This window comes from Vitis vinifera, chromosome 8, assembly GCF_030704535.1.
Source record: "Vitis vinifera cultivar Pinot Noir 40024 chromosome 8, ASM3070453v1".
In the NCBI taxonomy this organism is placed as follows: Eukaryota; Viridiplantae; Streptophyta; class Magnoliopsida; order Vitales; family Vitaceae; genus Vitis; species Vitis vinifera.
The window spans coordinates 15,894,449-15,909,521 of record NC_081812.1 but is presented as its reverse complement, the minus strand read 5'-3'; the positions used below and the strand labels follow the sequence as shown (position 1 = coordinate 15,909,521).

The 15,073-nt window shown below is 37.2% G+C and overlaps 3 protein-coding genes and 1 non-coding gene across 6 annotated transcripts; 1 reads left to right on the top strand and 3 right to left on the bottom strand.

Moving 5' to 3' along the window:
* Window positions 1–683: 683 nt before the first annotated feature.
* LOC100245911 (expansin-A6) lies at window positions 684–2,827 on the top strand. Its single transcript, XM_002266589.5, has 3 exons — window positions 684–919; window positions 1,153–1,471; window positions 2,081–2,827. Exons 1-3 carry the CDS (start codon window positions 772–774, stop codon window positions 2,388–2,390), a joined length of 777 nt encoding a protein of 258 aa, XP_002266625.1. The 5' UTR covers window positions 684–771; the 3' UTR covers window positions 2,391–2,827.
* A 1,365-nt stretch (window positions 2,828–4,192) lies between these two features.
* On the bottom strand, window positions 4,193–4,265 carry TRNAK-UUU (transfer RNA lysine (anticodon UUU)). The gene has a single exon. It is a non-coding gene; the product is annotated as a tRNA-Lys (tRNA).
* Window positions 4,266–4,861: 596 nt separating this feature from the next.
* LOC100263049 (16 kDa phloem protein 1) lies at window positions 4,862–5,799 on the bottom strand. Its single transcript, XM_002270572.4, has 4 exons — window positions 5,640–5,799; window positions 5,478–5,543; window positions 5,248–5,386; window positions 4,862–5,154 (listed from the first exon to the last, which is right to left on the bottom strand). The coding sequence occupies exons 1-4, from the start codon at window positions 5,716–5,718 to the stop codon at window positions 5,013–5,015; spliced, it is 426 nt and encodes a 141-aa protein (XP_002270608.2). The 5' UTR covers window positions 5,719–5,799; the 3' UTR covers window positions 4,862–5,012.
* A 1,665-nt stretch (window positions 5,800–7,464) lies between these two features.
* LOC100251053 (receptor-like cytoplasmic kinase 176) lies at window positions 7,465–11,537 on the bottom strand. 3 transcript variants are annotated; one of them, XM_002265996.5, is made up of 7 exons: window positions 10,991–11,537; window positions 10,689–10,878; window positions 9,751–10,076; window positions 9,251–9,386; window positions 8,984–9,126; window positions 8,745–8,868; window positions 7,465–8,084 (listed from the first exon to the last, which is right to left on the bottom strand). In XM_002265996.5, the coding sequence occupies exons 2-7, from the start codon at window positions 10,738–10,740 to the stop codon at window positions 7,648–7,650; spliced, it is 1,218 nt and encodes a 405-aa protein (XP_002266032.1). In that variant the 5' UTR covers window positions 10,741–10,878; window positions 10,991–11,537; the 3' UTR covers window positions 7,465–7,647. The 3 variants fall into 3 exon arrangements, with proteins under 3 accessions (XP_002266032.1, XP_010654281.1, XP_010654282.1); XM_010655979.3 differs by having other exon boundaries at window positions 10,689–10,873; window positions 10,991–11,375; XM_010655980.3 differs by having other exon boundaries at window positions 10,689–10,869; window positions 10,991–11,375.
* Between the last annotated feature and the right edge of the window lie 3,536 nt (window positions 11,538–15,073).

The following is a 15,073-nucleotide window of genomic DNA, read 5'->3' as shown; positions in this document are numbered from 1 at the left end:
CCTTCTACGCGCATTTCTCCCACTTTTTCTTTTCCTTTTTTATTGTCATCTTCTCTTTATTTATTTAATTATTTTACATCCATAATATGTCACGTACTCACAGGCGCTGCCCCCTGCGGCTTCGGATTCTTCCTGGTCTATTTTCATTTTCTTTTGGAATTTAATTTCGGGCCAAATAAAATTAGGAAAGTGAGGAGCGCAGTGAAAAACACAACCGCAGCCTCAGCTTGCAAGTAAAGCAAAGCGGCTTTACCTTGCTTCCGAGTAGCGTGCCTTTTTTTGTTAGACTTGGGGTGTTCCCAACTTCCCATGGCTTGTGGTCCCATCCAAATTCACCTTCAACCAATCATTTGTAATATAAAACATCAGAATTTCATTGACTGCTAACCTGATTGTAATGAGAAAGAGATAGAGAAAAATAATGGAGATTTAAATATGTTTAAAGAATGATAAAGAGGGGATTGAAACGTTTAAGCTGCAGGTGTGAGGGAAGTAAGTCACTGTGGTTGGAGGTGGGGCACGTGTACCCTACTCAAGTCAAGCTTAAAGGGAAATAAGAGAGCGGAGGGGAGGGGAGGGGGGTTAAATGGTTAATCGGAAGAGAATAGATCTGAGTAAGAGAGTGGGAAAGAGCATTAATGAGAGGGTAATAATTTCACAGGCCCACCCCTTTGATTTGTGATACCATAAGTACCCCACCTTCCTCCCCATTTCCTTTCACCCCCACACTCCCAACCCAAAGCCCATCTCTCTCTCTCTCTCTCTCTCTCAATGGCTCTTCTCACTCTTCTTTCCCTTGCTTCACTCCTCTCCTTTCTTACCCTGGTTCATGCTCGAATCCCCGGCGTTTACACCAGTGGGCCGTGGGAGAGTGCTCATGCCACATTCTACGGTGGCAGCGATGCCTCCGGTACTATGGGTACGTAGTCTCTTCCTAATCTACAACTGATCTGTATATGCTTTAGGATTCTACGCTTTACTCACTTATTCTGCTGCTAACCTATGACGAGGCATTCCAATTCTGCTGCATCACATTCCTCGACCCATGGCCTGCATTTTTCCGGAGACCATGGTGGAGCTCTGTTTTTGCAGCAAAAACAGAGCAAGCGGGTTTTAAACGAGTATGGATGGCTAATGGCTTTGTGTGTGCAGGGGGTGCTTGTGGGTATGGGAATCTCTACAGCCAGGGCTACGGAGTCAACACGGCAGCACTGAGCACCGCACTGTTCAACAGCGGGCTCAGCTGTGGCGCTTGCTTTGAGATCAAGTGCGCCAACGACCCCAAGTGGTGCCACTCCGGCAGCCCCTCCATCTTCGTCACCGCCACCAACTTCTGCCCACCTAACTACGCTCTTCCCAGCGACAATGGCGGCTGGTGTAACCCTCCTCGTCCCCACTTCGACCTTGCCATGCCCATGTTTCTCAAGATCGCCGAGTACCGCGCCGGAATTGTCCCCGTTGCTTTCCGTCGGTGAGTGTCCCTCTCGCTTTCTTTTCCCGCTCTGTCTTTCTGATGCGCGTCTCACTTCCCTCAGTGGTTAGTCACATCTCAGCTACTATTGTTTTTTCCCTGGACTCAAATGCCCCTCTCTGTTGTCTTAATTACATTTTACACCTCCGTTAGGTTCGCCAGAGAAAAAAGTGAAATTATCAGATTCCCTTGCATCTTACCTTCAGCTTTCTCGGGAATCAAAGTGAACCTAACTAACAGAACCCCTCGAGTGTTTGTTGAGAATCCGTCTACCTGATACTGAGCAAACAGTTTCGACCGTAGGACAAACCAGGATATTACGTAATTCACCCCTAATGGGCCTAATCTGAGCAGACCAAAGGGGCAACACTGTAAATTCGTTTGATTTCACAGAGCATGAAGTGGGGGGTGGTTTAGTAATTACGGGTGGTCCACTTTGTCTTCGAACTCAGGACTGGCCTGATAGAAACACAGCTCACACGTTGTCCCATGCCCCGGGCCTCATATCCATCAATGTGAAAAGTCCATTTTCTGATGACCCCGCCTACCATAAATACCGGGAATGCCTACCTTCATCCTTATGATGATAATTTTTTATATTGTACTCAGGGTATCCTGCCGAAAGAGTGGAGGAATCAGATTCACCGTCAACGGTTTCCGCTACTTCAACCTGGTTCTGGTCACCAACGTCGCGGGTGCAGGGGATATCGTGCGGGTGAGCATCAAAGGATCCAAAACCGGGTGGATGAGCATGAGCCGCAACTGGGGACAGAACTGGCAGTCCAACGCCGTTCTGGTGGGCCAATCACTCTCCTTCAGAGTCACCGGAAGTGACCGCCGCACCTCCACCTCCTGGAACGTCGCCCCCGCTAACTGGCAGTTCGGTCAAACTTTCTCCGGCAGGAACTTCCGGATCTAAGTCTTGCTCCGACATTTTAAAAGAAATTCCCGCCTTCAGTTTTCCTTTATTTTCCCGGGAAAATTGAACGTAGCGGGTTGGTAAAAGCATAATTGGGGTTTGGGTTTTGGTAGGATTAGCGCAAAAGACCAAGGAAAATGATAGGGTAGGAAAGTGACTAAGTGAAGTGAGTGTGTGCTAAGTTGTAACTGTTTTCTTTGTTCTTTTCTTTTTTCACTTTTATAATTTTATTTCCTTTTTGACTTTGATGGTCTGTTGTCAGTGGGGCTGTTTCGGGTGAAAGTGAAAACCGGCAAAAAAAAAAAACAAAAAAAAAGGCAAAGCGTTGGGGCTGAAGTGGCTGCAAAGCAAAAACATGTAGCCCGCAGCTTCGATAATATTTATGTATCTCTAAATCACTATGAATTATAAATATATGTTTGTGTTATTTGAATCAATCATACGTTTGTATTCTATTGAAGGATGGTGGCTGATATCTTGTTAATGGGCATATGAACTACCACTTGTAAAGCCTCGTAAGACATCATTCCCTCAGAAAACACAATTCATTCTCAAGTGGGTGATGCATATATGCCCGATATAATAGCTTTCATCCTTCTCTCCACAGGGCAATCTTGGGCTCGTTGAAACTTGACACCTATTTCTTACATGATAGGCCTGCGTTTTGGGTGGATCCAAAAAAGAAAAAGGCTAGCTAGTCTGGTTTGCATAGTTGGTCACCAGCTTCGAGTGCCACTTTTGCTGGGATCCAAACGGCAAAACCGCCCAAATCAAATCAAGTAATTTGATTGGGCTAGTAGTTCAGATGGTATCAAGAGGACAACGTCCTAAGCCTTAAGGCCTATAGGACCCAAGTTCGAATCCTAGGGAGACCACTCTGGGTCGCTTTGGCACCAGAGCCAAAAAGCTTCAGAATTTGTACCAACATTACAAACCAAAACAAAATCTCCACCACTGGCATCACTTTTGATCAAGAATCATATACATGTTGACACTTGGTTGTTGATTCGAAATTGACCGGACGGTCTTGTGTCAAAAGGTAAAATAACAGGGGCGGTGTGTAGGTAATATTTCTAAAGAAGGAATAGCATTGATACCCTTATCATAACTATATGTTATGAACAAAAAAACCTTTGGGTATGAAAAGGAATGGTCCACTTGAGAATTGAATAAAAGACCGATGGCATATAAATGAGGATGCTACCATTTAGTTTTTGTGATGTCCAAGCCCTGCTTTTGGGTTGGTCGGTTTATTTATCCTACATGAAGTAAAAGTAAAAGTAAAAGTAAAAGTAAAGGTCATTCTTAGGTTATCCTCAATATCTTCTTTGGCAAGGACTGGTGACTGGTAGTGCCTTTTTGCAAATGGGTTTGGTGAGGCTTAGAGGATGAGAGGGTAACGGAATTTGCATATATACCAACAGTAGTTTATTTGTTGAATTTGGGAATCTAAGCAAATGGGGGATGCTTTTGAAGAGTGTGTATGTGTTGAAACGTTTGATCCACACTGGGTCTATCATAATTTGTGGGAATCTAACCCAACGGACTACCCTTTCGTCAATTTGCAGCTGAATTCTTGATGTTCTGTGTGTTTTTAATTTTTATCGTCCTACTTTCACTGATTTGAGTCCGGGGTAGAATTGGCAAAAGAGCATATTTGACTTTGGAATTTTAACGAATAAATTAAAAGGCAAAAAGAATATGTCAACAAATGAAGGGGAAAAATAAAAAAACTAAAAAAATAAAAATAAAAACGCAAAAGGAAGAGGTTTTTAAAAAATTGGAAATAAATAAATGAAAAACGCCGTCTGTGGGAATCGAACCCACGACCACGTGGTTAAAAGCCACGCGCTCTACCGGCTGAGCTAAGACGGCTGTTGAAATAAGGTGGACACATAAGTTAAATAATAACTAAAATCAATGAATCTGGGCCTACTATTTCCTGAGTCGAAGCCCAATTGTCTTTGTAAGTTGTAGACCCGGGCCAGTGCAGGCTAGTAATGAGCCCAGTTTGTAGCAATACTGCCCGCGCCATTTCTTAAAAAATTAATTATATTATAAATAAATATAATTTGTAATTGTTATAACGTTTTATAGCTTATTATTATGAGAATTAATTTTTTATTTATATGTATGAAAAAATATAAAAATAAAATTTTAATTTAATTATATATATATATAACATCGAGGTAGCATAAGGCAGCAAAAAAAAATATGCTTTGTTATCATGTTATTTTTGCTTCATAGGTTATAATTTGCCCTTCAATCGAAAAAATTAAAATTTTGTACACTCATTTATCCTAGTTTTAATATTTTAAAATGTTAGAAAATCTTAACATCGAATTATTTTTATAATTGTCACACTCATGTTTAATTTTTAAAAAAATTAATGCTATGTTCTATTTTTGGAAAGTACTAAAAAAGAAAACAATGCACTAAAGAAGATTGTTTTCAACGTGGGACATCACAACTAGTCAAACAAATTGACATGACAATTTTCATTTCATTTCATCTGAATTTAAAAACTAAAACACAAGCATAATATAAATGCTTTAGATACATTACATACAAATAAAATTTTCTCTCCACAGAATTATTATGGTGTAGATGGTGTAATGCGTGCTATACATCAAGGGTGAAAGCAACAGCAACGGAAATCTCTCCGGCATAGCTCTGGTTGGGAAGAACAACCCTGTATTTAGTGGGTCGAAGGTGGGCCTGTCCCATCTCCACCCCCATTGACACCAAATCCTTTACGTAGATCCTGTTTCACATGAAAACATTCATACTAAAACTTTAACTACAAGATTAAAAATTAATTCGTGGTAAAGAAGAGTGGTTTTGGTTAAGGTTTTACGTAGTCTGGCCGATGAAGTCGTCGATGCAAGAGAGCTTGTGCTTGTCCATGATTCGGAGGATGAGCTTATACTTGTGGTGTTCGCCGCCCGGGTACTCCGCATTGAATGTAAATTTCTCGTTCCATTCTGGGTTTCTTCCTGTTCCCAGCAATATACTTGTTAGAAGCCTCAAAATAAATAAAATCATCCATTACAACGGCCATTATTTATGTTCACCGTAATGGCTGACCTTTAGCAACGCCGCTCCACCTTACTTGGTTTCCGTATTGGATCAAAACGTACGGATCCATCTTAACTGCAAAAGCTTCCATTGATAAGCTTGAAAGTTTGAGCAATCCCAGTTACCCAGAGATTCAAATTGGAAAAAAAAAGGTAGAAGTAACAAATTTACCAAGAAAATTCTTGTCCTTGAGGCGTCGGGCATTGATCAGCAGGACCTCCAATGTGCCATTTGCCATCTCCCCCTCCATCTCTCTGTCTCCTTCACAGGAAGAGATGAAAATATGTGGCAGACGACTTTTTATGGTGCTAATCCGTAATGGAAGCTTCTAACTTGGGACGAGGTCATGGCCCCTCCCCTAGTGGGGTTTGAATAGTTTTTGTAATATCCTTCATTTCTGTAAAACCGTTCCCACGGCAAAAGTCGTCTACGCAATGGGCAACTCTGCGTTGGCTGTCTCAATGAGACGGAAATTGTAGGATAATTTGACACGAAATCCCCTTTTTTGGAAGTCATGGTTGCAATTCAGGAAACAGTCATATAATTTCGTATGAAGAAATAAAAACAATATAAGAGGTGCCTTCATATCCATTTAAAAAAATTATATAAACACGTTTTGATATTCATGATCAATATCTAAGAATGCCATACTAAATGCTTAAAATGCTATTGACTGGTGCAACCTTGATGTCTGTCAACTCGTCTAGAAACTTCCAAGAGAAGAAATGTTCCATCATGCATATGATAATTGTTGGGCTCCCTCGTAATTGACGGAGTGGGCCCCAAATGCTTGGAGGCCAAGTCGGTTACGTTAAACAAAAAAAAAAAAAAAAACAGAGAAAGAAGAGATAGGGAAAAAAATGTATCAGATTTCATCAACAAGTTGATCCGATTGAGTTCAAATTTGGAGGAGAGGTTTGAAACTCGAGTAGCTACAATCTGAACTGTGGAGATCAGATTTTGAGCTCGGGAACTAATGTTACTATCCGTGAACAGTAAAAGCGTTTTTCTACTCATGAAGAGTAAAAGCGTTTTTGGGGTATACTTTCTCTAATTTTTCTTTGTTTCTTTTGCCAAAAGAAATTGTATAATCCAAGGCTACATGTGCTTCTGATATATTTGGTAACCTCCAAAGATTATTTTGGAGAAGATAGGTGTAACACATTATTATTGATAGTGAAAATTTGAACCGAACAAAGTCCCCTTATTTTTCCCTTTGGGGGTTTTCCACGTAAAAATTATGGTGTTTGATTTATTTTTTTGTTTTATGAGTTTATTTACTTATTGCTGCTAATTGTTATTACCTTTTTAATTTTGCACAAAGAAATGATAGAAAAATTTTGGTGTTTGTTGAAATATTGTGAATTCTCATTAACAAGATAATATGGTAGTAAAACAACCCATACTTGTAAATTCTCACAAGTAAAAATTAATGTCTGAACTTACATTACTCCAACTCCATTGGCTAATGTAGATCTTGAATTTGGCATATCCTTTCTTAATTATCTTTGAATTCTCTCCCTAAATTCCTAGACAGGTCAGAAGCTTTGTCATGTTGAATCTTGTTAGGCTCAATTCCTTTTCTTCCCAACCTTAAGCATTGGAAATTAATTTCTGGTTTTGAATTTTGAAGATGAGGGTGGCTCTTTACCCTTAAGGGTGAATGGGCAAAACAGCAGGATGTTTCTAAGAGACAACAGAATTATACTAAAAAGAGGGCCTAAGTATAGAGAATGGAAGGGCAAGATGACGCAAATGGAGACAATGGCAGGGCAAGGTTTACGCAGTTGGGAAAATTAGAGAATTTTATACTCTCACGTTTGATTTCCAAGGAAAATAGTATCATGAGGAGCCTTTCTGTGAACGGTGAACCTACTCATATGCATTTGGGTTCATGAATGAAACAAATCTAAAGATTGACAGAAGGGGGAAAATGGGCAAAATCATCATTTCCCAAACTCTTGCCGACCATTATAAGCTCTCCACAAACCCCAGAAACTGAGAAGGTTGATTTTAAATACATTAGCCAAAACACCAACTATACAATGCTCAAACTAACATAAGTATACTACATGCATGTCCCAGCTGCAGAAACCCTGTTCGGCTGGTGCTGAGAATCATTCAGATCAGAAAAAGAAGATACTGCAACATAAAAATAAAAAAAATTTCACTTGTAAGTCTAAAGTATGGCAACAGAAGGCTTGGGATAAGAACTTGCATCCGCACTTCTTCTGTGATATCTAGGTCGATCATTGGGTCGGCTCTGATGATTCGAATGCTGCTCTTTTGTAGTACTTCTCAACTTGTCTTTTGGTTCGCAAATCTGTTCCAAGGCTGTTACCACCTCATCCATGTTTGGTCTGGCCCTGGGCTCTGTTAATAGGCATTGAAGTGCAAGCATAGCTGCCTTTTGGGCCCGATCTAGCGAGTATTGACCTTCAAGACGGGTATCAATAACACGAAAAATTTTACGCTTGCTAGTCAGGTAAGGTTTTGCCCACTCCACCAGGTTGTGCTCTCCAGATGGCCTATTCTTGTCTACTGCTCGGCGACCAGATAACATTTCTAGAAGAACTACTCCAAAACTATATACATCACTCTTGGTTGTTAGATGACCTTCACCAAAAGATACAGCTAAAGATTAGAATCTGATACTACCCTTTTGTAAGATACAAATCAATAAATAATAATACATTTGATGAATCACCTTTTCTTTTTTTCTTTTTTGCCGTCTCTCTTTTCAAGCAATGACATTAGATAATTAACCAAACAAAGATAACATGCAATGATGAGAGCTGATGTTTTGTCTCCCCATGGTCATGAGAAGACCCATCAGCAAGTTTTAAACAATTTACTAGAGATCACCATGGTCATGAACCCAGTATGAATAGAATTGTGAGTTTGGTGACCATTTCCTTTTTCCGCTTTTCATGGAAAACTTTAATATAGGAATAAGAGGTTGGATATTTAGCATCAACAGCTAAAGATAATATGGTCAGTTAAAGGTCTATATGAACTTTTGATAATGGTTGATAGCCAATCAAAAGTCCTGATTTCTACCATCAAGATGACTAAGCTCAGATAAACTTAACCGTAATAATGCAGTTTTGGTATAGTGTTAGGCATCATTAAATGTACAATTAGCATTACCAATATGCTAAGATTACCATATTTGGTTTATATGAAAGAAATGAAGAAGAAAAAGCCATTAAGTTGCTGCCTAACAGATTCATTTAGATCAAGGGTTTTTGTGAGGAAAGCATGTGGTGACAATACCTGTAGATAGGTACTCCGGAGCAGCATATCCATAGGTCCCCATAACTCTGGTCGAGACATGGCTCTTATCTCCAGTTGGCCCATCCCTGGCCAACCCAAAATCAGAAAGTTTTGCATTGTAGTTCTGTGGATTTTAAGTAAGAAGCGAGTGGGATAACCAATAAGTTTGCATGAAATTTAAAGCTCATCAAATTTGACCATACTACAGATAATCAAAATAGGCTGCAGGAGGTAAATACCGAGTCAAGCAGTATATTAGAAGTCTTGAAGTCCCGATAGATGACTTGTGTTTCAGCATTGTGAAGAAAGGCAAGCCCCCTTGCAGCACCAATGGCAACTTCCATTCGAACACTCCAAGAAAGCGGCTGGAAATAAGATCCTCCTGATTCGACAGTAAACTATGCCTCAGTTACAAAATAGAGCTGATGAGAATGAGGATTGTAAAATGCTTCCCTTCCAATTTCAAAATTCAAAATAGTAACCAATAAAAGAGTATAGGAACTCACTCCTGAATAAATGATTCTCCATGCTACCCTTGGGCATGAACTCATATACCAAAAGCCGGTGATCATCTTCTAAACAGTAACCAATTAATTTCACAAGATTAGGATGCTGCAACTGCCCGAGATAGTTTATTTCTGCCTGTATGTCAAAACATACAATAGGAATTAACCATTTGCTCCTCAAAAAATGATGTATGCCCTATTGCCCTCTAGAAGTAGTAAGTTTGCCAATACTAACAATTTACATACAAAGTTATAAACAGCATAAGCAACATCAACCGTATTAGCTGCCCACACAAGTTCAACCATTGGAAGGCAATATTAAATGTCAAATAAAAATACCCACTTCATAAGATATTATTGTAAGCACAACTCCACCTACTCTACAGAGAGATTTGCAATTGTGATCTACAAGGATTAAACATACAATATCTCAAAGCAGGAAAATGAATGAAACACCCAAATGGAATAGAATTTCAAAGGATGTCAAATTATATACTGACCAACCATTCCCTGTGACCCTGAAACCCTTCTTGGTTAAGCCTCTTCACAGCAACCACCATGCCTGCCCCAGGTCTTGTAGCCATGAGCGAATTCTCGTCAATCCACCCCTTAAAAACAGAACCAAAACCACCTTCTCCTAATACACTATCAGGACGGAAGTTTCTAGTCGCTGTTCTGAGCTCACTGAAACCAAAGCTCTTTAAATTGGAGGCCTGCAATATCTCGCCCTCAGTACGTGGAGTTTGGGGAATGGAAGTGGATGAGAACTTGCTACTTGACCTACTCAGATCATTCTCATCTTTGCTGACATTTTTCGAGCTCGCCCCTACACAAACCAATCCAGGACATTTCTAATTAATTTGAATATCTTTTGTTTGGAGGACTTCCAATGGTTCATAACTAAGCTCAATTCAAATACAAAATGTCTACAGCCTCAAAATGATCCAATTATATTTCCAAACAAATATACTATTGCAATATCACATCAATGCTCATAAAAGTTACTGTTTAGCTAACATTTGAGGGGATATTGCATAAAATATCCCACAAAACCTTTCTTCGGATTTACAGAAGTTTTCCTAAGAACCCAGAACCTCAAAAGGTAAATTTCACCAAATCAAATTACAATAGGACAGAAAAAAAATGCCTGAATTGGTACAAAAAGGCAATAATATCTACCAGAGGTATACTGTCTTGCAAGTAATCAAAACTACCAATAAAAGTTCGGTTCCAAAAAATTGTGCTCAAACTCTCACAAGGGCAGTCATAAAACTCCAAACAGGGAAGATGATCATATTATATCTAAAAAGCCCAAAAAAAAATGCCAAATCAAAATGAAATCCAGCTAAGCTCTGAAGATAGAAGATTATCGGAAAATTAAATTTAACCATTAATGATCAAATGAACATTAAATGAACAAATAAATAAGGAAAAGAACCTGTATGAACTGGACTCTCAGCCTTGATTCGATTGCTGCAGCAAGCCCCCATCTCCCTCAACAGCCCACAAAATCCTAAGCTTTCAGATTCAGAGAACTCCAGAATGACAAAACTTCGACACAACCCAACAAGGTTCTTCGAGAGAACAACCCAGATCCGGTATCAAAAAGAGAATCCTACCTTTCTTTCCTGCGTAAAAGAACCGGGTGTCAATCCACAACTTGCCGGGAAAACCAACTCAGGCATAAATTTTAAATATTTTAATTAAAAAAAAACAAAAACAAATTGAAAATCAGATTACCTGGCAACTGCAACTTTAGTATGGATGATTGGGGGTATTGATATTTTGGATGATCTTGTTGAAGATTGCGAGAAGGGGTACAAGAGAAGGACTTTGTTGAGCGTTGACTTGCTTTTCCAGCTTCCTTGTTTTTTTTTTTTTTTTTTTTTTTTTGGGGGTGGGGTGGGGTGGTGTTGGGGTGTGTGTATTGAAAGTTTGGTGTTATTTTTGGTTGAATTAAATGTTTAACGGGATAAGCTTCAACAACCCAACTCAGTGTGCCTCGTGTTTGAGGGTGTCAATTTTGGTTGCTGTGTTTCTTGGCCGTTGAAATGGTCTCGGCACACCCTTCCCCACTGTTACCGTGTGTCACTTTTTCCTCTACTTCTCTTTCAATTCCAGCACTCCCCCACCTTCTATTTTCCTCCACAGTCCTACTTATTTTAGCTGGTTTTTTAAAACAATAATCCAACGTGCAAGAAGATTTAAAAAGAAAAGAAAGAGAATGTTGGCAACGGTAATGGGAATATTTAGGCGCCATTTAAAAGGTGTGACTCTTGTTTTGATTAGAATAATTCACGATCTCAGAAGAATAATTTTACTAATAAAGGAAGTTTCATTAAACAATCTTATATAAAAAAAAAATTAAAAAATTAAAAAATTCCCCGAAAGGATATTTGTGGTGTTAGGATTTTGTCCATGTAGCCAGTAGCTTTTGGTTTCCAATCCCGGGTTTGTGGTGTTGGGATGGTCTCCACCGTGCGTTTGTCCCTTTCACGTAACACTTTCTCATGACTAAGTCCGTATGGGTTTTGCAATGTGCAGAAGGGCCCAATTGAGCGTCACATTGTTAGGCCCAGGTCCGAAGCAGATCCAGTCCCTTCTCACCCATTGTAGCTTTCAATTTACATCTTCCTTGATTTCAGGATTTGTGGGATGACAAATTTATAACACTTTCATCAAATATATGTTTACACTAATAAGTAACTTTTTTAAAAGGTTACCTTGGTCGAGGTTTGGTTTAACCATCTTTAATTTTAAATTTTATCAAATACCTTCTCTTTTCTTCTTATTTATCATTTTCATCGACCTTTAAAAAATAAAAATAAATAAAATTTCAAATAGATAATGACTAAATAGATATTTGGTAAAATTGAATATTTATTACTTAATGATTTAAGTTTATTATAAGTTAAATTATATTTGAATAATTGATTTTACATTTATTATTTTAAATATTAAGATTATTTGATAAAATTATTTTAAATTTTATTTTAAATAATTAAATTGATATATTTATCATCGTAAATTATAATATGGGTAAAGGGTAACAAATAACAATATAAATTATGAAGTATCAAAATAGATCATATAAATAATTAAGGCAAATTAATATAAAAAAATAAAATAAATACATGAACTTAAGAATAAATTAATTATTTATACTTATTACTTAAAATTATTTTTTATTTTAAATCATATTATTGAATTATTTCACTAATTATACTTAATTTATTGAATGACTTAAATTAAGTTATTAAGTTGATTTATCAAATATCTACTAAAATATATTTAATTTAAACATAAAATAATATCAATGAAATTTACTTGTTTTTGAAATTATGTATATATATAATATCTAAAATACCTCCATTTTGAATCCCATTATCTCCTTCTCGAAACCTAATGTTTTTTTTTCTCCTCCCTTTTTATTTTCTTCATTTCCCTTATTCTTCTCCCTTTGTTTTTCTGATTTATTTTTTAAATATTAAAATATATAAAAACAAAAGCGCGCACGTGTGTGTATATATTACATGACTATTTTATTACAAAATTAATATTTATTTGAATGAAAACTCATAATCACTACACAAGGGATAAATAGGAATGCAGGTGAAAATATTAATGCTCTTTATAATTTATCTTAAATGGTATATTGAATATCAAGATTTCAAATTTTATTTAAACAGTTTTTGTGTTTGAAAACATAAACACTTCCATAGATATAAAAATAAATAAATAAATAAAACGAGTGCAAGAAAAATGAGTGGGAATGCAAGATAGACATGTACTCTATTTTTTATTTTTTAAATATTATTTTAAAGTTAAATAATAAATTTTATTTTTTTGACATTTTCTAAAAATTTATAAAAATAACAGAATTTGTCAATATGTTTTAAAAAACACTTATTAGTATAAAAAGATATTTAAATGAATAAATTTGAGTCATTTTAAAATTAGTTATTCTATTTTGATACCATATAAAAAATTTAAATTCAATTAATTAATATCATTTAAATTTAATTAAAATATTATAAAAAATAAAAAGTGATTTTAATTAAAAACAATAATTCATTTAAATGAGTTAAAAACAAGGAGATTTTTTTAAAATGTAAATAAGTCATTTTTTTTATTGAATACACATATTTAATCATGAAATTTTTTATGATTTTTTAATTTCTAATACTAAATTGAATGAGTGATGTAGTTTAAATTATTTTTTAAAATTAGTAAATCAAGTCTATGATTAATGAAAAATTTAAAATAAATTAATTTTTTTATAAGAATAGTGTAATTAAAAGACAAATCATATTTGAAAAATTTGAATGGAAGAAAATGGTTGTGTTTTATTTTATTTAGTTTTTATATTTAAAATTATTATTATTTTCATACTTTGTAATGGTTAAGTTTTTGCCAACATATGAAAATAAATTTTACTTATTTTTTAAAAATTCCACTTTATTAATTTTTTTTTATAGAAAATAATCGATAAATAATGATAAAAGTTTAAAATAGTTGTTATTTTGAAAAACAAAAAACCATTTTTTAATCAAACCAGCTGGAAATATCTTTAAAGCGTTTAAAAAAAAAAAAGAGAAACGAAAAAAAAAAAGGGTGACGTTGTGAATCCAAATGGAGGTGAAGTTGATACTTTGAGGAGGCAGGGGAAATCCAGTTGCGTTAACAAGGAAGGAATTTTAGGAAAGAGGTTTCCTTTTGGGCGAACAAGGTCAGACTGAGACAAGAGAGGCTGGTGGAGAATGGAGAAGGCGGTGTGGGATTTTTGATTTCGATTTCCACCCCCACCACCGCACCTTCCCTCAAGCTCAAACCCACTCCCCACATTTCTCTCACCGATCCCAATAAGATCTGCAGCCTTTCGTCGTACTGTCTTTTCCTGTTCAAAATAATGACTCCCCCACCCCAAACCAAAAAGCCTAAAGGAAACCAAATCATAATTCTACAGCCCATGCCTTTACTCGCGCTGCTTCGACGCCCTCCACTCTTTTTTTATTTATTATTTGCCATTTCCCAACCATCTATTGGCGTTAAATAATGAGGTGGATGTACCGCATAGGAAAACAGTGTGCCTGCAATTCCCCTCCCTTCCCTACCCACAACACCTTTGCTTTTTCAGAAGTGGGGTCACACTGGAGATTAGGGCGGATCTCCCTCAATTTTACAATATGTTCGATATGTCAAATCAGTTTTCCCACATTCCAAAGATGCCCTTCTCCCCTTCCTCATTGTCTGTCAGTTCTCCCCTCTCTATTTCATTATCGCCTTCCCCCTCTTTTTTTATTTACGGTTTATACTAAAAGGATAGATGGGGCTCACAAAGGAAAGCACATTAAGGAACCTGATAAAGTAAATAATAAGCAAATAAGAGGGTGTGTACGGGTACAGGAGAGAGAAGTCGTTCAAGTGGGAGTGGACTGATGGGGGGTTTTTGCTGTACTTTTGGAGCCTAGAATTAAAGAGAGGGCCTACCAAAATAAGAGGTAGTAAAAGAAAAAAAAGGCAAAAAAGAGAGGAAAGGAAAAACCGACGTAACGTATCGCTGACAATCTGAGACAGGCATCAGAAGGAAACGTCTCTATCGGACTCGTCTCATTGTGCCGCGAAACCCGGACTACAGTCCCCCCCATCCCTCCCATGGCAGTCCTAAACTGGGTCCACATCCACGTGGCGATCCTTGCCTCTCGGGAACCGCCCTTCCTAATCATCACCGGCCCTAGAAGATCCCTTTCACACCCACCCCGTGGGCCCACTTTATAATTCTCACCTCCAATTGAGCACTACTCCAGGTGAGGTGACTACGGT